The 24589-nt window shown below is 43.6% G+C and overlaps 1 protein-coding gene across 2 annotated transcripts in view; it reads left to right on the top strand.

Moving 5' to 3' along the window:
• LOC134568010 (solute carrier family 26 member 6-like) overlaps positions 1–24589 on the top strand; it is an 83769-nt gene that overhangs the window by 58069 nt on the left and 1111 nt on the right. For both annotated transcript variants that reach the window (XM_063426229.1, XM_063426228.1), the window contains exons 12-18: positions 3165–3260; positions 9145–9251; positions 9997–10066; positions 12588–12680; positions 13602–13718; positions 23630–23818; positions 24342–24396. In XM_063426229.1, the coding sequence (XP_063282299.1) occupies positions 3165–3260; positions 9145–9251; positions 9997–10066; positions 12588–12680; positions 13602–13718; positions 23630–23818; positions 24342–24396 (727 nt within the window). The remainder of the gene's footprint in view (positions 1–3164; positions 3261–9144; positions 9252–9996; positions 10067–12587; positions 12681–13601; positions 13719–23629; positions 23819–24341; positions 24397–24589) is intronic.

Below are 24589 nucleotides of genomic sequence, written 5' to 3'. Positions count from 1 at the left end.
TTTCAGTGAAATTCCAACACAATCATCATGAGTATTTCATAAAGATTGCATCTTTATGAAATACTCATTTATATGGGGGGGAGTGACAGTGACACTTTAATAACATTATATTCTACCCCAAAATATCTATTTTTCAATATTAAAATTACATATTATTTAAAGGGGGTCGGGGCCCTCTTTTCAAACATACTACAGGACGACTCACCTACTTCACATTATTGACTGGCATGAGTCCTAGCCAAGCAGACATTGGTTATTACTCGAAAACAGAATTTGTGAGACCCACCTTACTCCCATCCCTGTGGCTGGAGAGGCAACTTCTGGGGAGGCAATCCGGCATCCGCTGGTGGGAGTGACTCTTCATATTTGGTTTAATGTTCATTTCCACACCTCTCTTTCCATGCTACCTAATCCCCTCAGCCTGGTCATGCACAACCCAGTCTTTAAAGGGGGACTTTTTTTTTTCATTCCCATCAGGAGATACCTCATCCCCACCCCATCTCAAAACTCCTCTTTTGAGACAAGTAAAAAAGTTTCTCTGCCCTCACTGGCTAACCCATCCACACGGCTATCTCTCAGTTTCACTACTTTCACTTTCTGTTTTCTGTCAGGAACACCTTTGCAGTCCTCTGGTGCCTTTTGTGCAATGGTGTACTTTCATCAAGATATTTCTGAATTATACAAGTTGCTCCTGGCAAATTATTCTCTTTCACAACCCAAGAACATGGGCTGCTGGGAGTATGTGCTGGAACGAGTTTTCACCGATGCACCATCTCCATGAAAATACAGGAGACAAACTACAAGCTCCTCTTAGGGTGGTATAGGTCCCACAGCTTTTACAAGCCATTTTTTGGAAATCAGCTTAGATCTTGTTGGAGTTGTGTGACAGGAGAAGGTACTTTAGAGCACATCTGTTGGGAGTGTTCGGAGACAAAGCCATATTGGAGGAGCATCTACTCTACATTGTGCTACTTACTAGAGGGTCCTCCATTTATCTGGCCTTCAGGATATCCACTGCATTAAACTAAATTGCACATCTCCATCTATAAAAAAATTCTGCTCAAACTCCTTCTGAATACTGCCTAGACTCTGACCCCCGTCCTCTGAAGGAGCCCTCATGCTCATATTTTGCAACAATGGGTTGCAAAGGTCAAGTAAATTAGAACCATAGAGGCAATGGAGGCCTCCCTATACTAGAGGCAGGAGTGTTATCACTCCACTTTAGCCTCAAGACTGGTTGACTTCCTGGATGGGGGACATCTGTGGAAAGGGGAAGTGAGGGGGGGACTGGTCATGAGGCGCAGAAGGGGTAGGTAGCCCCTTTCCTCTTTCCTATTTCCTCTTTTTTTTTTTTTAGCATTTTCTATTTTCTTTCTTTCAACCCTGCTTGTCTTCTCTTCTCCTTGCTTTCTCCCATGTGTGGAGTCTGCCCTTTACCCTATCCTGTTCTCTTTTGCTCATTATTCATTGTTCTTCTCAAACTAAATTTATCAGCCTCTAGATTTAGACCAAGGCTTCCTCTGCTCTACCCACATTATCACACATATTAAGACTACATAATGATGTGCACCACTTGTTTGTTGTTCCCATAAGCACTTGTCAGAATGTCTCTATTTCAATTTTGGGATTTTTTATTTCCTGGTCACCATATTGCTGTTTTCTTTGTCTCCCCTTCGTGGGATATTTTCTCCTGATGTGTTTTTGTCTTTGATTTTTACTTGATCCAAAAATCTTAACTAAAGATTGTAAAAAAAAATCATACATTTTCATAAATAACTTTCACACGCTGGCCACATACAGCCCCCCCCCCCAACCACCCCTTTACTTAATTTAAAGCCCCCACTTGATGCCCAAGTGTAGGAGCATATGGGGAGGTTTAAATTAAATAATGAGGGTGGTGGACAGGATCTGTACTTTAATAGCGACTAGGCAGCAACAGCTGCCCAATCATAAGGAGGGACGTCATGGCAGGTGGTGACATGAGGTAGGTTTATAACCTCACTTATACTATGTGTGTTATATTGACTGATATCAATATAATAAATTCATATTTCTCTTGCATGTTTACAATATGTCTTTTCATTATAGTGTTTTGTTATTAATTACTGAATAAATATGATGTTCTCTATAAAGTGCATAGTTTATTTCTCTAGAGGATGGTTAAAGAGTATTTTCCCGGGGGGCAGGGCCTGAATGCAGAGATGAGAGGAAGCAAACCTCCTGCAGCATGCAGCAATTAATGCAGACTTTCACTGCCCAAACAGCAATTTATTGACACAAGAAAGCCACACACAGATAGGTGACATTCAGCTGCACAAGTTGACACCACTCAAGAGACATTTTGAGCAAAACATACCCGACAAGAGTATGAGGCCTACAAGCATGGCGGGCGCGGAGGAGGCGGTCGCTTTTCCGCTGCCACGACAGACTGAGTTTTTGCGCAAGGTCCCTTGCCCCCCCCCCCCCCTGGACTGGCGGGGGTCATCCCGGTCTATTCCCAGACAGTGGGTACTCGCCTACAAATTGCCTCAGGATGCATACCTGAGAAGCGGGAGACACGAGGCCCGGCCAAGATGGCTGACGGCACCACTACCCGCACAAAGCAGACTCCAAGCGACTGGGCAGCAGCCTTCCAGGCAAGATTTGACGCTGTCGGCAGGCAATTTTGAGACCGCATGGAGAATAGGCACCAGCCCCCAACACCATCACAAGTCAGCACTGTGACCAGTTCGGGTTCGCTCAACTCTATAGTTAACCCATCCTCTGATATATAATACGTATCTATGACGTGAATTGCGCAACAAGCTGTCTACCTAACCCTGCCATCACTGTTCTACCATGCATTATCCCCTTTAGGCATAGCAAGTTATATGTCCTAAAAAGCGCAGTGTCTATGTTCTGACAATATACTGATAAAATGCTCACATCCATCTTGTTATTATCTGTTGATTACTATATTACAAAATTGTGCATGACCAATCTACTACCCCATTGTTAAGCTTGATATGACGCTAGAGGATTGCCGTTAGGGTACCTCGAGCCAGTTTGTACCTATCTTTTGCACTGCAAAAAATAAAATAAAAAATAAAAATAAAGAGTATTTTCCCTAGATATACGTTGTTATTAATAACTATTTTTTGCATATTTCCTCTGTCTTTCTACAGGCTATTCTTTCAGTTATTGTTATCGCTAATTTAAAAGGAATGTACAAGCAGTTTATGGATATCCCCGCACTATGGAGAACCAACAAATGTGATCTGGTAAGTACACACTGACTTATGAGTGCCATAATATACATCTACACAGGCAGGGCCGGATTAAGAGCCCAGTGGGCCTGGTGCTGATAATTATGATGGGCCTAATTACAAAATCTTATTGACCAAAAACACTAAAACAGTCCTACCTCCTAAGCGTCATGTATCTGATGGAGATGATGCTGTAGGGAAACGCATAGGATGCAACTATGAGAAAACACATACCCTTTGCTAATCTCATGCTTTCATCTTTCAAGTAAACCCATACCCCCTAACAGCAGTGTCCAGTAAAGCAGGAAGTCTATGGATGCGGTAAAATGGTGGGCTACTGACACAAATCACCTAACCAGAACGGCTGAAAGGGCGAACATACACAAAAGGGGGAATGTCTGTGTCCCTATGTCTCCCAGTCCCTTAGTGTTTGTGTCCTCATGTCTCCCAGTGTCCCTATGTCACTAGGGAACATTGAGAGACATTGGGACACTGGGAGACATGGGGACACAGATACTAGGGAACACTGGGAGACCTGGGAAATCTGAGACTCTTGGGGACACTGGGTGACAGACACGAGGGGACACGGGGAGACATGGGGCACTGAGCCACTGTGATATATAGGGGACACTGGAGACTTGATAAAAACCTGGGTACAGGTCAAAATGTTGCGGTGTCCAATAAACCTGCTTAAAGCTATCACAGTGAGTGCCTGAGATTTTTTTCTTTTATACTAGGGGACACAGACACTACGGGCACAGAGACACTACAGGCACAGAGACACTATGGGCACAGAGACACTACGGGCACAGAGACACTACGGGCACATAGAGACATGGGGCACTGAGACACTGACATAGGGGACACTGATATATAGGGGACATTGGAGACTTGATAAAGACCTGGGTACAGGTCGAAACGTTGCGGTGTCCAATAAACCTGCCTAAATCTATCACAGTGAGTACCTGAGATTTTTTCTTTTATACTAGGGGACACTGAGACACTAGGAGACATGGGGACACAGAGACATTGGGAGACTAGGGGACTTTGGGAGTCTAGGGAACACTGAGACACTAGGGACACTGGCACACTACAGACACTGAGAGACACCAGGGACACATGGGGATACTGAGATACTAGGGACACTGGCTGGGAGACATGGGGACACTGCCATGTCTCCTATGTCTCAAAGTCGCCCAGTGTCCCCATGTCTCCCTGTGTCTCCATGCCTTTCAGTGTCCCCATGTCACCCAGTGTCCCCTAGTGTTTGTATCCCCATGTCTCCCAGTGTCCCTTAGAGTCTGTGTCCTCATGTTTCCCAGTGTCCTGATGTCACTAGGACACTAGGGGACACTTAGAGACATGGGGACACTGGGAGACATGGGGCCACTGAGCCACTAGGGACAGTGGCTGGGAGACATGGGGACACAGACTAGGGGCCACTGGGAGACATGGGGCCACTGTGTCCCTAGTGTCTCAGGGTCATGGGCGTCCGAATGGGGGGGGTAAAGGGGGGTACTTGCCCCCCCCCCCCCCCCCCCAGATTTTTCAGCTTGTGCTGCTATTTTTCATTTTAGTGTGAGAATACAGTGCAATACCAGCGCTGGCCAGTAGGTGGCGCTGTGAATTGAGAAAGGCAGAAAGCTACAGCTAATCCCTGCCTCTCTCTCATGACTGAAACCGCAGGGGAGCAGCACAAAGGCAGCCTACAGAGCAGGTAAGTGAGGGATGGGGGGGTGGGGGAGACCGCATAGAGGAAGGTAAAGTAGAAGGAGCAGAAAGGTTCTGCAAGGGGCAGGAGGGGTCAGCAAGGAATAGAAAGGGGCAGCAAGAAGCAATAAGGGGTCGAAAGGTTTTCATGGAGCAGGAGGGTAAAGTAGAAGGAGCAGCAAGGAGCAGGAGGGGTCAGCAAGGAGCAGGAGGGGTCAGCAAGGAGTAGAAAGGGTCTGCAAGAGGCAGGAGGGGTCAGCAAGGAATAGGAAGGGGATGCAGGAAGGGGTAGGGACGGTCTGCAAGGAGCAGGAGGGGTCACCAAGGAGTAGGAAGAGGCAGCAAGGAGTAGGAAGAGGCAGCAAGGAGTAGGAAGAGGCAGCATGGAGCAGGAAGGGGCAGCAAGGAGCAGGAAGGGGCAGCAAGGAGTAGGAAGAGGCAGCAAGGAGTAGGAAGAGGGAACAGGAAACAATATCAGTGTTAATGTGTTCACTTTTATTTACTGAGTGTCAGGAAACACAGAGGGCCGCTGGGCAGGGGTGCCGCTGATTGGCTAAAACATTGTTGGCTAAAACATTTTTATGAATCGGGAACTAGCGATTGGCTTAGAGTGTCAGCTGACCACTCTAGCCAATCAGCGGCACCCATGCCCAACGTCAATCTGCACTTCCTGACACTCTGTTTCAGAAGTCGAATACCACTGAGCGGCCTGGAGATCTGGAGCTGAAGGAAGCCTTTGGGCGTAAACCATTTGAGAGCAGTTTCACCCCTTCAAAGAAAGAGCACGCAGGGGCCTCTTTGCATCACAGCATTTTCATTTAGATAAAGTTGTTATGGTGACCAGAATGTTCCTGTAATTTGATGAAAGGAACACTCTAGTGTCAGGAATACAAACATATATTTCTGACACCATAGTTGCGAAAACGCTATTCATCCTTGCTTTATGTGAAAATGACTATGCTCCTTCCCTTTCATGACACTGTCAAAAAGGGGCCAAGCATGGATGTCATTACAATTATGCCCCCCCCCCACGGAAATATTCCTGCGGACGTCCATGCTCAGGGTCCCCATGTTCCCCAGTGTCCCAATGTATCAGCGTCCCCATGTCTCGGAGCTGCTGTCTGGACACTCTGTGCAGAGCTGCTCCCCCGCGGATCAGTGAGTAGAGAGAGGCAGGGAGGGAGATGCCGTAACTTCTTATCACTGCCTCTCCCCACACAAACAGCGACCCCTATTGGCCGGCGCTGGTATTGCAGAATAATCTATGTTTATACTGAGGCAGACATTTGTGTTGCCGGTATTACTGCAATACTGGCACCAGCTAGGCAGCCTCAAATACCTGAGAAATACTTCTGAGAAATACCTGGAAACCCTAAGAAATACATGAGAAATATCTGGCAACCCTAAGAGTAGTGTGTAAAAAAAAAAAAAAAAAAAAAAGTAAAAAAAAAAATTTTTTTTTTTTTTTTTTTTAAAACCAATGGGCCTATTCCATGGGCCTGGGCCTGGAGCTGCAGCTCCATCAGCCCCTATGTTAATCCGGCCCTGTACACAGGTAAAGCCTTGTAGAATACAATTTGGTGTTGGCTCTTTAGTCATCTTACAACATGCTCTGTAGGCTGTGCTATAAAGCAATCAACTCAGTATAGGGAAGTGTAGAACAATACAAATTGGGGGTTCTTGATAGAAGCTACTTCAAAAAGTTATCTTTATCTTGGTTTACATGGTGATTCCTCATCTTTCAGAACTTTATTTACATTTATTTTGAATATCCTTCAATAACCTTGGCCTGCAATTGGAACTTACCCACCATATAAAAGAGGTATGATGCATTACTATGGAATAAAACTAAAAAAAAAACACCTTTTTTTAACCCCTTAAGGACACATGGCATGTCTGACAGAAGTGTGGTCCTTAAGGGGTTAAGCTTTACACCAGGGTTGCCCACACTTTTTAGTGTCATGATCTACTTTTCAAATAAGCAGCTCAACGAGATCTACACACAAAAAAATTATTCAAATCCTTATTGCGACTACTGCATATATCATCGTATTGAATTAATCTAATAAAATAAATAAAAACCCCTGTCACCTCTCTAAATAAACCTTGCCCTGTGTGGCAAATGAGTTCCTGGAGGAGTCTGCTAGCTAGCCTCCTGCCCGAGGACTATGGGCCATATACAAAGACCCTGTTCGGGAGTTAAACCTCCCCAGCCACCATTAGTAGCTTGCCCTGTGTTCCCCTGGTTCGGCACTTCATGCGAATGGAACCGATGCTGGCTCTCTGGCGGCTGTTCACATAAACCAAACCCATGAATAGTCCTCAGCGGTATTTAGCCGCGATCGCTATGGAACTAATTTCCGCATGAGAACTTTGTGGGTTCCCGGTCACCTCAGTGGAACTTAGCCGGGAACGTTATAGCAACGTTTTCGGCATGAGTTGACCGTGCGGTTCCCGGACAACTTGGTTTGTGGTTTTGAACCTTGTTGCAACGCACCAGGAGAGTTCTTTTTGGAGGAAATTTGCCTGAGACTAAGGGGCACAAATGCTATCTAAGAGCCAGCCTGAGCACCCTATATTTCGGACACAGGAGCTCCAGGAGTTGACCATCCAAAGCACCAAACGCCCTGGAACTGTTTTGGGCATAGGACTACGTGTGCAGCCGGTCAGAACTTTAACACGGTGGCGTTTCCCCTACACTGCATGGATTTGAGTGCTATTTAGAGAACTTGGACGCTCAGATCATGGCTATTTAACCCCTTAAGGACCAAACTTCTGGAATAGAAGGGAATCATGACATGTCTAAATGTTTTATTTGTGAGGTTATTCTATTTTTTTAATGATGTTTTGGGGTATTTTATGTTTTATATTTTTATGTTTGCCTCTCTGTTCCTGGGAGATAATTAGCTTTAAATTTATCTCCTACGCACAGAGATTTATGGGAGGGGCTTGTCTTGCATTAAATGGAGAACCCATGTTCTGTGTATAAAAGCAGGCAACTTGGCCATGAAAAAACAGTTCCTCTACACCCTTCACTCAGTCTCAACTAGTGTTTGGTTGAACCAGCTAAACAACTATACTCTCTGCAGGAGAGCATTAATCTCTAGAAGCTGGATCCAGGACAATGTTCCAGGGTGGGAAGTGACCTCGAGACCCCGGCCAAGCTGCGGCAGCTAGGGGCTGGAGGGCTGATTGTGTCCAAGCGATAGCTAGGGAGCGTGTTTGGCGGAAGTACCCAGTCTGGGTACCAGGCGTCTGCCACAAAATCTGTCACCCCTCTTTAAAACCCCTTTCCCCCCTTTTCAAAACCCTTTTTCCTCTTTACAAAACCCCTGTCACCACCTCTAAAAAAAACTTGCGCCCCTCTACAAATCCCGTCACTTCTCTACAAAACCCCTGTTACCCTTTTACAAAACCCCTGTCACCTCTCTTCAAAACCCTGCACCCCTCTACAAGCCTCCTGCCTGCCCCCCTTAGAGTAGTATTCAAATAAAATTAAAAAAACAATATCAGCAAGCAGACAACTCACTCACAATTGATGAAGATGTTCTTGCTGCTTCCTGCTGCTGGCTCTGGCCTCCATGTTGTACCGCTGCATCGCCCAGGAATCCTTCCGCTGCCAGGAATCACTGGAGGAAGACAGAGCAAGTTGACATTGGAATTGTGCTCCTCCGTGCACCTTCACACTCCTCCAGGATCAAGTAGCGCTGTCCGGTCCTCACTCCATGTGTAATTAAAGAGTCGGCTGTGATCTACCAGCATTTGCACTGGTAGATTGCGATCCATGTATTGGGCACCCCTGCTTTACACCATTTTAGTTTTCTAGTATGTTCTGTGCAAACTCTTGATAAATGAAACCACCTCTTTCTTATCTGTATGTAGACTAAGATGATTTTTTGGGGGGGCGTTAATACTACACAAGTTCCTGATGGCGAGGAAGAGTTAAAACTCCTTTCACAGATAATCTATCTTAATAAGGATCCAAAACAAGAAATTTAAAGGAAATGTCTAACAATAAATATTTGCAGTGCAACTTGCCAAGGGTATCTTTAGACGGTCTCTGTTTATACAGAATGTTTCCTTGTCCTAAGTATCAATAAAATATGTTGCTAATAATAGGATTTTATATTATTTTTTTTTGTGACTGACAAATTAATTAAAGTCCTGTTGTCTCCGGCTGGTATTTCAGTTGATTTGGATCGTGACCTTCCTTTCTACAATCTGCCTTAATCTGGACATTGGACTTGGAGTCTCCGTGATCTTTGGCCTTTTAACGATCACCTTCAGAACTCAACTGTGAGTTATCAAAGAATGATTGACCGGTAAAGCTCAATGGATAAGCACTCTAAGAGAGTAAATTATTTGTATTTTCATTGATATCAGGGGCTGGATGTTTTACATCTCATAAGAAGCAGTTCTAGTGAGGTGTAATGTATTTGAAGCAGCATTTGCCAAAAAACTAATTCCACTTGTTTCTGTAGAACCTTAAAGACTGAAATTTTAAGAGTTTGGTTAACCCATATTGAAGCCCATTTCCACTAATGATATTTTATGGCGGTATTTCTACATTGGGAGACCTGTGCCAGTAAACCCATATATATGTCTTTGTCTGATCATATAAAATATAAATAAAAATGTTGTTCTTCTAACAATGCCAAACATTTTTGAGCAGTGCATTCTGCTCCAATCGGGTTCTCTCTCCTGTGCATCCAACAATACCATGAGCCTTCATTCATTCCATCTATAGTATGTACGTACTGATCCACTATCCACTAGTTGTATCAAAACCTGAAGATCCTGGTGTTTTATGCAAATTAATATAAATTAATATACATTGGATTAGCTGACAAAAAGATTGTGAAACAATAACTAATATTAGACATTATCATTATCTCTGAAGTGACAATTCATATTTTGTTCACTGTTAACATTATATGGTCAAACATATCTAAGATCTTTTAAACAACCCATTGTTCTTCTTATAGGTTTAAACATAGCAATACCTGTGGTTCATTTATGGTTTTTGTTTTTTTTCTAACAGACCTCAATACTCTGTTCTCGGACAAGTTTTTGATACAGATATCTACAGGGATTTAAGTGGAAATGCAATGGTAATTGTTTATAGAAATGGGCAGACTTGCTATTCTGTTGCGGATTCAATATTTGTGGAAAAAGAACAATCTCTTATTTATATTACTAATGTGTTCACATTTACTGCTGCTTATTGTGCAAACATTATCGAACTTCCTTAAAGGGACACTATAGTTACCAAAAAAAACTACGACTTGAAGTATTTTTGCTGGTGAGTATAATCATTTCCTTCAGGCTTTTTGCAGTAAACACTGTCTTTTCAGAGAAAATGCAGTGTTTACATTACAACCTAAGGAAACCTTCAGTGGACACTTCTTAGATGGTTACTAGAGGTGCTTCCTGGGGCACTGCTGCCTAGTGTGCAGCACTGCCATTCAGTGTCTCCACCCTCTGCATGAAGACACTGAACTTTCATTATAGAGATTCATTGATGTATTGCATCTCTATAAAGAGATATTGATTGGCCAGGTTAGCATTGACTCCATCCCCGGAGCATTGACCACCTCCTTGGCAATTTCAGCCAATCCAATTCTTTCCTATGGTAAAGCAATGTGATTGGCTGAGTTCATCACTTCTGATGATGTCAGCCAAGCAGGCATATCAGGGGGCAGAGCCAGCGCCAGCAAACTGGAATAAAGGTAAGATTTTACAATATTTAGGGAGGTGAGGGAGGCCAGGGGAGCTTGATAGGTGTTTTTTCTATTTTGACACACACATCACTGGATTATGTTAATCTTTTTTTCTGCATAATTGTTGGCTCACCACCCTCCACACAAGACAAATAATTTTAATGTTTCTAAACTATTTTGCTGGTTTTCATTTCATCTATCTATGTAGAGAGGGGGTTAATAATGTTAATTAGTATCCTGTTTCGTATAAGAATTTTTAGTAGATTTCTCTTTTTTTATGCAAAATATTTAAGAATACTGGATTCTTACTTTAATGAGGAAGATTTTTGATAGTAGTTTTCCAGTTTATTTTTATTGTATTTTTTATATACAATATATGTAATAAGAAAAATGAAAAACAGGAATAAGGTGTGTTTTGGTCTCAAGGGCAAAAAGAGGAGGGCATGAACCCAGGTAAGTAGTAAGAAAAATGGGAAGGAACAGGTAATTGCCCTTGTCTGTGGATGATTAAATTATTAATACATAACTTTTGATAAAGATTGATAAAGAAAACATATACATTTATATGACCTAACGGTATCAAAAGTCAAAACTCAATTCATAAACTTGAATTATATATATATATATTGATATAATGAACATAGAATACAAAAATGATATATATACAGTAGTGAGTGAAAAAATATAAAGGTTGTAAAAAAAAAAGAAGAATATACAGAACTATGTACAAAAAAATGCTAAAGTTAACCCTGAGGTATAAATTAAGTTGGTGAAGGTAGAGCTATGTAGCAGTTTGTAATAAAGGAATGTATCCTCTTTAACATCAAAGTAACATGCAACCGATATCAAATGTAGGGCAACATAGTATACTTGTATAATACTGCTATGCTGTGACAGGGGGAACCGTCAGCTAAGCAGTGCTCAATACAAAATTTCAACTTTTAAAGTTATAAACAAAATTGTTGTAGAAAGGTCTAAAACTAAAGCATAAAATCGGATCAGTGGACTGCTCTGAATATATCCTAATCTGTGCATTCGAGGGGCACCTGTGCTTAGCTGCAAGCAAATTCTATCTGTCTCTACAAAGAAATCCACCAATAGTAATCAGGTTACCCGGGTCATAACGATATGAGACATGCGGCTGAGTCAGTCAGTGATGATGCACGGAGTGCTTGGGAGCCGAGTGTCAGGATCTGTATCGTGATGAAAAGTAATCAGCCTGACCGCGGGTAAGGAAGAAGCCCCGATGCGCGTTTTGCCGGTTGGGCGGCTCTTCAGGGGGAGACAGAATTTGCTTGCACCTAAGCAAATTCTTTAAAAGTTGTACTTTGGTATTGAGCACTGCTTAGCTGAGGGTTCCCCCTGGCACAGCATGTATTATACAAGTATACTATGTTGCCCTTCCTTTGATATTGGTTACATGTTACTTTGATGTTCAAGAGGACACATTCCTTAACTACAAACTGCTGCATAGCTCTACCTTCACTAACTTAACTTTAAAGGGGTAAACCTTAGGATTTTTTTGTACATAGTTCTGTATATACGTAATTTTCTTCTACCTATATAGTTTTTCACTCACTACTGTATATATCATTTTTGTTTTCTGTGTTCATTATATCAATATATATAATTCAAGTCTACTCTGTGTTGACTTGTGACACTGTTAGGTCATATAATAATATATGTAATAAGCATATTGTTTTCTGGCAATGTGGTATTTTGTCAATAGGAACACATTTTAAATAGTAATGCTTTATTTGATTCTAATTTAAATGTAATGTTGTCGAACTACCGTACATAAATTAAAATATTTTTACTAAATAATATTTGTTCGGTTTCTTTAAGAAGAAAAGTATGGAAAGTGTACATACATCAAGACAGAAATTTGAATATTGTTTTTATTTTATTGCAGACTAAAGAAGTTGCTGGCATTAAGATTTTCCACACAAGCTCGTCAATTTATTTTGCAAATGCAGAGCTATATGCTAAAACCCTAAAGGCAAAGGTAGGAGAAGCTCAAATGGAAAGTAAAGGGACTCTATAGTCACCAGAACAACTGCAGCTTAATGCAGGCTTTTTGCAGTAAGCACTGTTTTTTCAGAGACAATGCAGTGTTTACATTAGAGAATAAAATAAATCCCAAGCGCACCAATAGTTATTGCGCAAAGATAGTTTTTATTTCTTTGTGTGCTTAATAACAAAGTGCAAAATGTGCAAGACAGAAGTACAAAAAAATACAATCAAATGTACAATACTGCGTGCATAACAATAAAGTGCTCTAAACATAAAGTGCTAACAGCACAAACCCATAAGATGCATATAAGGTATACTGACCTAGATCTGAGACCACAAAGCCCTGACATTTTGGCACTTGGTCTTTCTTGTTCCTGACTCCCATTTAAAAACCCAGAAGTCTTACCTGTTTAAGTAAAAAATTACAAACATCTGTGGGGGTGGATCGATATAAGTTGCGTATCTAATTTCCCGTCCAATGCTATTTTCCGCATTAACTTCTGTGCATGACGTCTGACGTCATCGCGCATGTGCAACGTCTTGCGTTGCCACATGCCTGTGTCATCACGCCACTTCAAGTCCAATCCTATAAGTAGACATAGCGGCCAAATCTTATAAATAACAAGCAAGGAGAGGGTAACTCAGACCACAAACGAGTCTGTAGCACAGTGTTTCAGATCGAAGGTGGCGGAGAGTATAGAGGAGACCTAAGAAGTCATTAGGTGTAGCAGTATATAGCGAGATCGTCCGCTTCCCCCTCGTGAATTGTGAGTAGGCCTCTTGTAGGACGCAGTTCCTCCCCCCGATAGGAGCCGCCAATCTCGATCGGGATCACTGGAAAATTGGTCACCGCAGATACCTCCCAACTCCAGGATACTTCAGCAGCTTAGTTTATGCTGTTTTTGGTTTTCAGGTGGGTGTCAATATTGACATATTGATTGAGAAGAAGAAGAAAGCAGTAATGAAGAGAAAAAGGTGCTTGCAAAAGGTCATGACGCTGGCTAAAAAAATTCTGTCCAACACACAAAGGGTAAAGTATTTTTTTTAGCAGTTATTGGATGGTGAAATATGAGGAATTATCTAGATTTAGACACAATGGAAACTCTCTCAAATGTGCAAATACTTTGTAATTCATTTACAATTCATGCTTAGTTAAAAAAAAAAAAAAATCCACGAGTAATGTTTTAATATTAAAACTTTGTTTTGACAGTCTGGAACAGGTAAATATTGAAGGATTGAGAGCCCTGTCTTAATACAGTTTTGATACAAGATTAAAGGAACACTGCATAAAAAAGACAAAATAAATAAACAGTAGACAAGATGCCAAAATACCAGAATTTTGCAGTATGCAATGATAACTTTATTATTGGACTAACATAATATTTCAAAGACAAGCTTTTGAGAGTTTTCTCTCTTCCTCAGGTCTGAAGCAATACTGTTCAATCTGATAGAGTTTAACACATAAAACAACTGATGTTAGAGAAGGGGGGGGGAGAGGGGTTAGGTGGGTTGTCATAAATAGCAGAAGATGTGCCTGAAAGTGAAAGGTGCAGGTTGGCTGAGAATAGCCAGGAAAAGTAAATAAACAGAGGAGAGTCAATAAGCTAGTTAACCCTTTAAGACCGGAGGGCGTACAATTACGCCCTATTTTAAGCGTCTCTAAACGCCGCCGGGCGTAATTGTACGCCCTCTGTTTTTTTCTTACATACCCGGTCACCGGCGATCCCACGCCGGCGATCGCGGTTGGGGGGACCCGGTCGCCGGCGATCCCCCCCCCGGCCATGTAAGAGTGAGGTCCTTGCGAGGACCTCACAATCACATGGCCGGGTTAGCTGGCTCAGGCATTGCCAGCAGGGGGACTAACTGTAATGACAGTTAGTCCCCCTGCTGGCTGGAAATCAAACAAAATAAAATTAAATAAGTGTAAAAAAAAATAATTATATACTTAGATCATATATATATATATATATATTATACACATATGCATACACACACATACACACACATACACTGTCTAGGTGTATTTTACTATTAATATATATATAATTATATATATATATATATTAATATCAAATTACACGTAGACTGATACTGATTAAATATATATATAATTATTGTTAAAAAAAAGATGTAAATACGTAAAAAAATAAAATTAAAAGAATAATTAAAAATAAATAATTAAAAAATATATACATGTGTGTTATTTCGTTCTAACTGTATTGTGATATTAATATATGTATATTTATATCAAAATACACGTAGAACGAAATAATATATATATCTATATACATAAATATATACGTATATATCACTATATATATATACCTATATATAAAGAAAAATATTTTTATAAAATTATATATATATATATATATATATATATATATCCACATATGTATATATATACATATATTAATTCTACACATATATTTATGTAATATTTTTACATAATTAGGTATCCTAATTAATTACAATTAGCGGGACCTGCCTGACAACCCATGCCAAAAGTATAGGGAATTTAATTTGCTAGCACTATATTTAACCCTATAACTTTCCAAGACACCATAAAACCTGTACATGAGGGGTACTGTTTTACTCGGGAGATTTCGCTGAACACAAATATTAGTGTTTCAAAACAGTAAAATATATTACAACGATGATATCGCCAGGAAAAGTGACTTTTTTGCATTTTTCACGCACAAACAGCACTTACACGGATGATATTATTGCTGTGATACTTTTTACTGTTTTGAAACACAAATATTTGTGTTCAGCGAAGTCTCCCGAGTACAACAGTACCCCTCATGTACAGGTTTTATGGTGTTTTCCAAAGTTACAGCATCAAATATAAGGCTTGTGTTTCATTTTTTTCACATTAAAATTCGCCAGATTGCTTACGTTGCCTTTGTGACCCTATGGTAGCCCAAGAATGAAAATTACCCCTATGATGGCATACCATTTGCAATAGTAGACAACCCAAGGTATTGCAAATGGGGTATGTCCAGTCTTTTTTAGTAGCCACTTAGTCACAAACACTGGCCAAAATTGGCGTTTTTTGCATTTTTCACACACAAACAAATACTAATGCTAACTTTGGCCAGTGTTTGTGAGGCAACGTAACCAATCTGGCGAATTTCAATTTCAAATGTAACACACTATATTTGACCCGCTAACTTCCCAAAACACCATAAAACCTCTACATAGGGGGTACTGTTTTACATGTGAGACTTTGCTGAATACAAATATGTGTATTTTATTGCAGTAAAAGCAAACAGTATTATGACATTGACAGTTAAAATGTCATGTAGAACTAAAAAAATAAAAAAAAATATTATTTTCTCCCATTTTTTCATATTAAATTAAGTTTCATAGCTAAATATTTGATATTAAAGCGGCACTGTCATGCCAAATTCCATTTTTTTTTAACCCCCCTCCCGCCTCAACTACATCCAATCGACCCCCTAGTCATCCCCAAATGCCCCTATGCCCCCCACATTACCTATTTTTTATTCTTTATTTTCTGCCCCGATCTATATTCAGGGCGCCGCCATCTTTGTGTGGGTAGGTGAAGTCCCTGTGGGACACGTCATCTGCCCACACTAGATAGCCCTGAGATTCCCGCACATGCCCAGTGAAACATCTGGACATGCGAACGGGAATTTCACCTATTCATTCATTCATCAGACAGACGAATGAATGAATAGAAAAAATCAGACGAACAAACTAACACTGTGTATCAGTGTTCGTTTGTTTGTTCGGTTTATTACAAGGAGGGAGCTACCGGCGTGCAGCTCCCTCCTTGCAATATGTAAAGACAGAAGCGGCAGGGAGCAGTGCTCCCCACCACTTCATAAGCCCCCCAGGTCCCCTCCTCACTCTATGGGGGTCAATATGACCCCCATAATAGCACAAGGGAGATTAAAATCTCCCCAATGCCCCTACTCGCTATATCGCGAGTAGGGGCATGTCCACTAAAGAGTGAGCAGCCTGTGGCTGCTCACTGTAAAAAAAAAAAAAAAAAAAAAAGGGTAATAAGGGGGGGACGGGGGGCCTACTGTCCTCCCCCGCTGGCCCCCACCCCTGGACGGCGGGTGGGGGCCATAATGGGAATGAGGGGGGACCTACTGTCCTCCCCTCAGGCCCCCACCCCTGGGCGGCGGGTGGGGGCCATAATAGTAATAAGGGGGGGGGACACCTACTGTCCTCCACCCCCCGGCCCCCACCCCTGGGCGGCGGGTGGGGGCCATAATAGTAATAGGGGGGGGGGACCTACTGTCCTCCCCCCCCCCGGCCCCCACCCCTGGACGGCGGGTGGGGGCCATAATAGTAATAAGGGGGGGGGACCTACTGTCCTCCAGCCCCCGGCCCCCACCCCTGGGCGCCGGGTGGGGGCCCTAATGGAAAAAAGGGGGGGGGGGACCTACTGTCCTCCCCCCGGCCCCCACCCCTGGGCGGCGGGTGGGGGCCATAATAGTAATAAGGGGGGGGGGACCTACTGTCCTCCAGCCCCCGGCCCCCACCCCTGGGCGCCGGGTGGGGGCCCTAATGGAAAAAAGGGGGGGGGGGGACCTACTGTCCTCCCCCCGGCCCCCACCCCTGGGCGGCGGGTGGGGGCCATAATAGTAATAAGGGGGGGGGGATCTACTGTCCTCCCCCCCCCCGGCCCCCACCCCTGGGCGGCGGGTGGGGGCCATAACGATAATGGGGGGGGACCTACTGTCCTCCCCCCGCCCCCACCCCTGGGCGGCGGGTGGGGGCACTAAGTAACTTACCATTCGACGTCTTCTTTTTTCTAAAATCTTCATTTTTCAGCCCCAAAAAAGGCCAAATAAAAAAACCATCATAGCCGTCGAACTAAAAATAAAATAAAAAACCCGAGCGCCAAAAAAAAACCCGACGAAAAAGAAAAAACCAGAGCGCACAAAAAAATAATCCATCTTCACCCATGGAGGGCTCCGCGCAGACTGAGCTCCGCAGGGCGGGGCAAGGCTTATAAAGCCTTGCCCCGCCCTGCAATTAGCCTAAGAACACTCTGATTGGTGGGTTTAAGCCAATCAGAGTGCTCTTTGTCATTTTACAAGCATGGGAAAGTTCTTTGGAATTTTCCCACGCTTGTAAAATGTCACAGAGCACTGTGATTGGATGGCTTGAAATCCATCCAATCACAGTGCTCTGTGTCATTTTACAAGCGTGGGAAAGTTCTTTGGAATTTTCCCACGCTTGTAAAATGACACAGAGCACTGTGATTGGATGGCTTGAAATCCATCCAATCACAGTGCTCTGTGTCATTTTACAAGCGTGGGAAAGTTCCAAAGAACTTTCCCACGCTTGTAAAATGACACAGAGCACTGTGATTGGATGGCTTGAAATCCATCCAATCACAGTGCTCTGTGTCATTTTACAAGCGTGGGAAAGTTCTTTGGAATTTTCCCACGCTTGTAAAATGACACAGAGCACTGTGATTGGATGGATTTCAAGCCATCCAATCACAGTGCTCTGTGTCATTTTACAAGCGTGGGAAAGTTCCAAAGAACTTTCCCACGCTTGTAAAATGACACAGAGCACTGTGATTGGATGGCTTGAAATCCATCCAATCACAGTGCTGTGTGTCATTTTACAAGCGTGGGAAAGTTCTTTGGAATTTTCCCACGCTTGTAAAATGACACAGAGCACTGTGATTGGATGGATTTCAAGCCATCCAATCACAGTGCTCTGTCTTATTTTACAAGCGTGGGAAAGTTCCAAAGAACTTTCCCACGCTTGTAAAATGACACAGAGCACTGTGATTGGATGGATTTCAAGCCATCCAATCACAGTGCTCTGTGTCATTTTACAAGCGTGGGAAAGTTCTTTGGAACTTTCCCACGCTTGTAAAATGACAAAGAGCACTCTGATTGGCTTAAACCCACCAATCAGAGTGTTCTTAGGCTAATTGCAGGGCGGGGCAAGGCTTTATAAGCCTTGCCCCGCCCTGCGGAGCTCAGTCTGCGCGGAGCCCTCCATGGGTGAAGATGGATTATTTTTTTGTGCGCTCGGGTTTTTTCTTTTTCGTCAGGTTTTTTTTTTTTGCGCTCGGGTTTTTTATTTTATTTTTAGTTCGACGGCTATGATGGTTTTTTATTTGGCCTTTTTTGGGGCTGAAAAATGAAGAATTTAGAAAAAAAAGACGTCGAATGGTAAGTTTAATTTTACTTTACAGGTTAGCAATTTTATTCCCCCCTCACTATTTTTTAGGGTGAGGGGGGTAGGTAGGGGCATTTTTTATTTGGGTGGGGGGTGGGTGACTAGGGGCTTGGGCACCCCTAGTCACCTTGATGGGGGGGGGGGGAATTTACTTAGTGCCCCCACCCGCCGCCCAGGGGTGGGGGCGGGGGGGGGCAGTAGGTCTCCCCCCCCCTTATTACTATGATGGCCCCCACCCGCCGCCCAGGGGTGGGGGCCGGGGGGGGAGGACAGTAGGTCGTCCCCCCTCTTATTACCATTATGGTCCCCACCCGCCGGCCAGGGGTGGGGGCCGGGGGAGGGAGGACAGTAGGTCCCCCCCCCCCCCATTACTATTATGGCCCCCACCCGCCGGCCAGGGGTGGGGGCCGGGGGGGAGGACAGTAGGTCCCCCCCCACTACTATTATGGCCCCCACCTGCCGCCCAGGGGTGGGGGCCAGGGGGGGGAGGACAGTAGGTCCCCCCCCCCTCTTATTACCATTATGGCCCCCACCCGCCGCCCAGGGGTGGGGGCCGGGGGGGAGGACAGTAGGTCCCCCTCCCTACTACTATTATGGCCCCCACCCGCCGCCCAGGGGTGGGGGCCGGGGGGGAGGACAGTAGGTCCCCCCCCTATTACTATTATGGCCCCCACCCGCCGGCCAGGGGTGGGGGCCGGGGGGGAGGACAGTAGGTCCCCCCCCCACTACTATTATGGCCCCCACCCGCCGCCCAGGGGTGGGGGCCGGGGGGGGAGGACAGTAGGTCCCCCCCCCTCTTATTACCATTATGGCCCCCACCCGCCGCCCAGGGGTGGGGGCCGGGGGGGAGGACAGTAGGTCCCCCCCTCCCTACTACTATTATGGCCCCCACCCGCCGCCCAGGGGTGGGGGCCGGGGGGGAGGACAGTAGGTCCCCCCCCTCATTATCTTTATGGCCCCCACCCACCGCTCAGGGGTGGGGGCCAGGGGGGGGGGACAATAGGTCTCCCTCCCTTATTTTACTTTACGGCCCCCACACTTCATTTAGGGGTGGGGGGCAATATTTTTTTAATTTTTTTTCTACAGTGAGCAGCCACAGGCTGCTCCCTGCTTACTAGACATGCCCCTACTCGCGGTATAGCGAGTAGGGGCATATTATTTACTAATACCAAGTAATTTTTACTTGGTGTTAGTAAATTTGGCTGAAAGACCAATTTAGGTCTTTCAGCCTTTTAGTAGATAGCTCCCTGATACCGTGGGAATTAGGGAGTTATCTACTAAGCGGCTGCAAGATGCAGCCACAGCAATGAATAGGATCGGAGTTTCATTCATTTGAATGAAATTCCGATCCGAACAAAGTACCGAATTGCATCCTAACACCAATGGAGAAACAGTGCTCATTCTGTTAGGATGCAATTCGGCAGTTTTGCTGGCGTTCTGTCTAAGTGACAGGACTTTCGGCAATACTGACAGGAAGCATTGTGGGAACAGGGAGGAAAGCTAGGGATCATGGGAAAATTGCTCTGACCAGCGGAAATGAAGCACACTTTGCTCCTCCGCTGGTCAGAGCTGGTCAAGCGGAGGAATCCTCCATAAGACAGAGTCCCTACTTTGTCTTATGATTTTAAAGAAAACTAAAGAAGAATGGAAGAAAAGAATAACAGATCCCGAGAGAGGGGGAGAAGAGGAAGAGATTGAGGAAAGGTAAGTTCGGCATGACAGTGCCGCTTTAAATGAAAGCCCTGTTTCCCCTGAATAAAATGATATATAATAAGGCGGGGTGCATTTAATATGAAAGAGGTGAATTACGGTTGGACAGACATATAGCGCAAATGGCAGGTTTTGTTTACGTTTTGTTCTGTTCACAACGTGTACATTTGGCTCAGTCCTTAAGGGGTTAAAAAGAGAAAAAATAAATAAAAAATAAATAAAAAAAAACAGCAGAGCAGGGCATGCAAGTATATAGCTGCATATATGTATGTATATAAATTGATCCAATAAAGGTGAAGCGAGAATATTGAAAAATAACTATGTTAGACATTAAGATGTGTGTTTATATTAAGTTTTGGTATTGTGTGAGAAAGCCAGAATCTACATTAAGTCCTTCATTCCTGGTGTTGATATGTGTGATAATTTTCATCTCAAATGTCTTTCGTTCACGAGAGTCTTTGAAATTCCCTTTAAGAACTTTAATCCTGAGATTTTGGATGGAGTAACAAGTTTGGGTGAAGTGATGACCAACAGGGGTACAGTATCCGTTCTCCTTGTGGTTCTTGATTGAGTGTCTGTGTAGATTCATTCTGAGATGCAGCTTATGGCCAATTTCTCCAGTTGTTTTTGTTTTGTTTTCCTTTTCTTTGTATTGTAGGAGCCTTTCCCCTGGTGTTTTTAGGGCAGATTCTTATTTTTTATTTTTTTAGATATTGTCCTTTCCTTGTAGCCCTTTTGCCTAAATGACTCTGATAGCGTACTCAGGCACTGATCTCGTTTTTTTTATTCAGAGCAAATGCGGTGGTATAAGATAGCCTGGCTGTAGATACAAGGAGAGGACAATATCTAAAAAAATAAAATCTGCCCTAAAAACCACTACGGGAAAGGCTCCTACAATCAGTGGTGTATCCTGGTTTTGTGCTGCCCTAGGCAGGACAAAACTCAGGCGCCCCCCTCCCGCCCGCGCCACCCCCATCCAACCCTTCCCCCCGCCCGCACCACCCCCACCCTTCCCCCGCCCCGCCTTCTAAATACACACACACACATTCACTTACAGATATGCATACACTAGCTAACAGAAACACACACACACTTACAGACACACTCACTAACAGACACACACTCACTAGCAGATACACACGCACTCACACTAACAGACACACACACACACACACACGTACTAACAGACACACACTAACAGACATACATACACACACACTAACAGACATACACACTAACAGACATACATACACACACACACACACACACACTAACAGACACACACTAACAGACATACACACACACTAACAGACATACACACACACACTAACAGACATACACAGACACACTAACAGACATACACAGACACACTAACAGACATTCACACACACACACTAACAGACATACACAGACACACTAACAGACATACACAGACACACTAACAGACATTCACACACAAACACTAACAGACATTCACACACACACACACACTAACAGACATACACACACACACTAACAGACAGACAGACAGACACACACACTAACAGACAGACAGACACACACACACACTAACACACACACAGACATTCACACACACACACACACACACACACACACACTAACAGACATTCACACACACACACACACACACACACACACACACACACACACACACACACACACACTAACAGACATACACACATACTCACTCACTCACATATTTAACACACTTTTTTTTTTACCCCCCCCCAGCCTCCTTACCTTTGGGAATGCTGGGGGGGTCCTATTTCTCCCTGGTGGTCCAGTGGCTGCTGGGCGGCGCTGGCGGGCGGCTGGCGAGGGAGCACTTCCTCTGAGCTGTCTGCTCAGCTCCCTCGCGCGCCGCACAGTGAGGCTGGGAGGCGGAGCCGGAATATGACGTCATATTCCGGCTCCCAGCCTCACTCTGCGGCGCGCGAGGGAGCTGAGCAGACAGCTCAGAGGAAGTGCTCCACCGCCGGCCGCCCGCCAGCACTGCCCAGCAGACCGCCCGCCCAGACGGCATGTCAGTTAGCCGCAAGGCTAACAAGGCATTTGCCCTGGGCGTTTGGGGGCGGCTTTTTTTGCTGCCCCCTGGAAAATGCCGCCCAAGGCAAATGCCTTGTTTGCCTCGCGGCTAATACGCCCCTGCCTACAATACAAAGAAAATGAAGACAAAACAAGAATCCCTCTAGTAGTTACATACAACCCAACTCTAGAAGAAGCACATCAAATTATTAAAGAGCTACAACCATTAATTTCAGAGGACTCCACACTCAAATAAATATTTCCTAAACCCCCCATAGTAGCATTCAAACAACCGCCTAACCTGAGACAGAGATTGGTCCGCAGCAAACTGACCACAGGACAGGAGCTCACACAGAATGACAGACTGGCACTGTACGATGCAACAAATCGCTCTGCAAACTGTGTCAACATATATGTGGCAATAACACAGCCAGACACAATGACAAATCATACAACATTAAGGGATCATATTCGTGCACATCTGCGAATGTGGTGTACATGATAGAGTCCTCCAGAAGGCTACCTGTTGCATATGGCAGTAGAACAGCTGATAGAGCACTGTGTTGCTTGCAAGTCCTAGATACATTTTAAATCAGGCTGAGGGAGAGAGATATATTAGGGTCAGATGAGCCTGCAATAAAACTAAGGAACGGGGAAGATGCATCTGTGGACATTTGAGGTAAGAGTCATTCAAGGAAAAACAAAAGGGAAAGATCAAACATCACAGAGATAGGACAGAGGTATCCATGTAGGGAAAAAAAATAAGACCTAATGCACATGCACAGTAAAACTCCATGGAACTGCAGGAAGCACGTCTAGTGGCTGTCTTGTAGACATTCACTAGAGGCAGTCTCTATGACAGTTTCTCTAAAAAGGACAGACACTGCTACCAGACTACTTCAATGAGATGAAGTGATCTAGTTGCCTTTTAATGAGATTACGTGGTGTAAGGTTCCCTTTAATTATTTCTATTATTATTGTTAATATTATCATTGGTTTTAGGGAAGCGGATTGGAATTTCTGGTGAACAAAGAAGCCATAGTCGGAGGTCTGCGAACACTGAGTGAGACAATCCCAAATCTTCCCACGCTCCAATCTTTAGGTTTGGAGAGGCTCAGTTTCCACTCCCTCATCTTGGACTTTGCAGCAGTTGGTTTTATAGACACCGTTGGAATAAAGATGTTAAAAAATGTGAGTTTTAAAACCGCACAAGCAAAAGAATACATTGTGTTCTGAATGGATGTTATTCTAGATATAATTTTAGATATAATTTTGACTGACTATAGCATACTGATGAACATCAGGATACAGACACTCTCTTCTACAATAATTGCAAATGCCTGTCAGTGTTTAAAGAGATTTTTCATCCTGCCAAAGACCTCTACCAATTTACCATCTACACACAGGCATTTATTTGTATTTTTCCTACTGGAAATGTCTTATCATTAATACAAACCTTGTCCAGAAGGGGAATATAAGAAGATCCCTGAAAAAGTTGACACGATCTCCCTTAAAAAAAATGTTTTCCACACACCAGGAAATTTAATAATAGTATCACCTAATTGGGATTTGTTGGATATGATGTTTATTCTCTGAGCCATCAAAAAAACAATTTAAGAAACAATAATTCTAGATTTTCTTTGCTTTGCTAGATACTTGAAGGAAGGGTTCACAAAAGTGCCTGTTATTCCATTTTTATCTCTTGTTTTCTCAGATTTTTGAAGAATTCAAAGAGATTGAAGTTGATGTTTATCTTGTCAACTGTCCAGGTAACTTGCTTTACTTCACTACGAGAAATGTTTGTAAAAGTTTTTACATTCCCATATTTGGAAAATGACATTAAATCCATAAAATCTCACTCATCTTCCTTTATAATCTAGGAATAAATGCCAACATGCAGAGGAAATAATTTATCTTTCAGAGGGCACTGGTCAGGGGTCACTGATTTTTTATTTGTGCAAG

Source organism: Pelobates fuscus, chromosome 7 (assembly GCF_036172605.1).
Source record: "Pelobates fuscus isolate aPelFus1 chromosome 7, aPelFus1.pri, whole genome shotgun sequence".
Taxonomy (NCBI): domain Eukaryota; kingdom Metazoa; phylum Chordata; class Amphibia; order Anura; family Pelobatidae; genus Pelobates; species Pelobates fuscus.
This window is presented reverse-complemented; position numbering and strand designations above follow the sequence as displayed.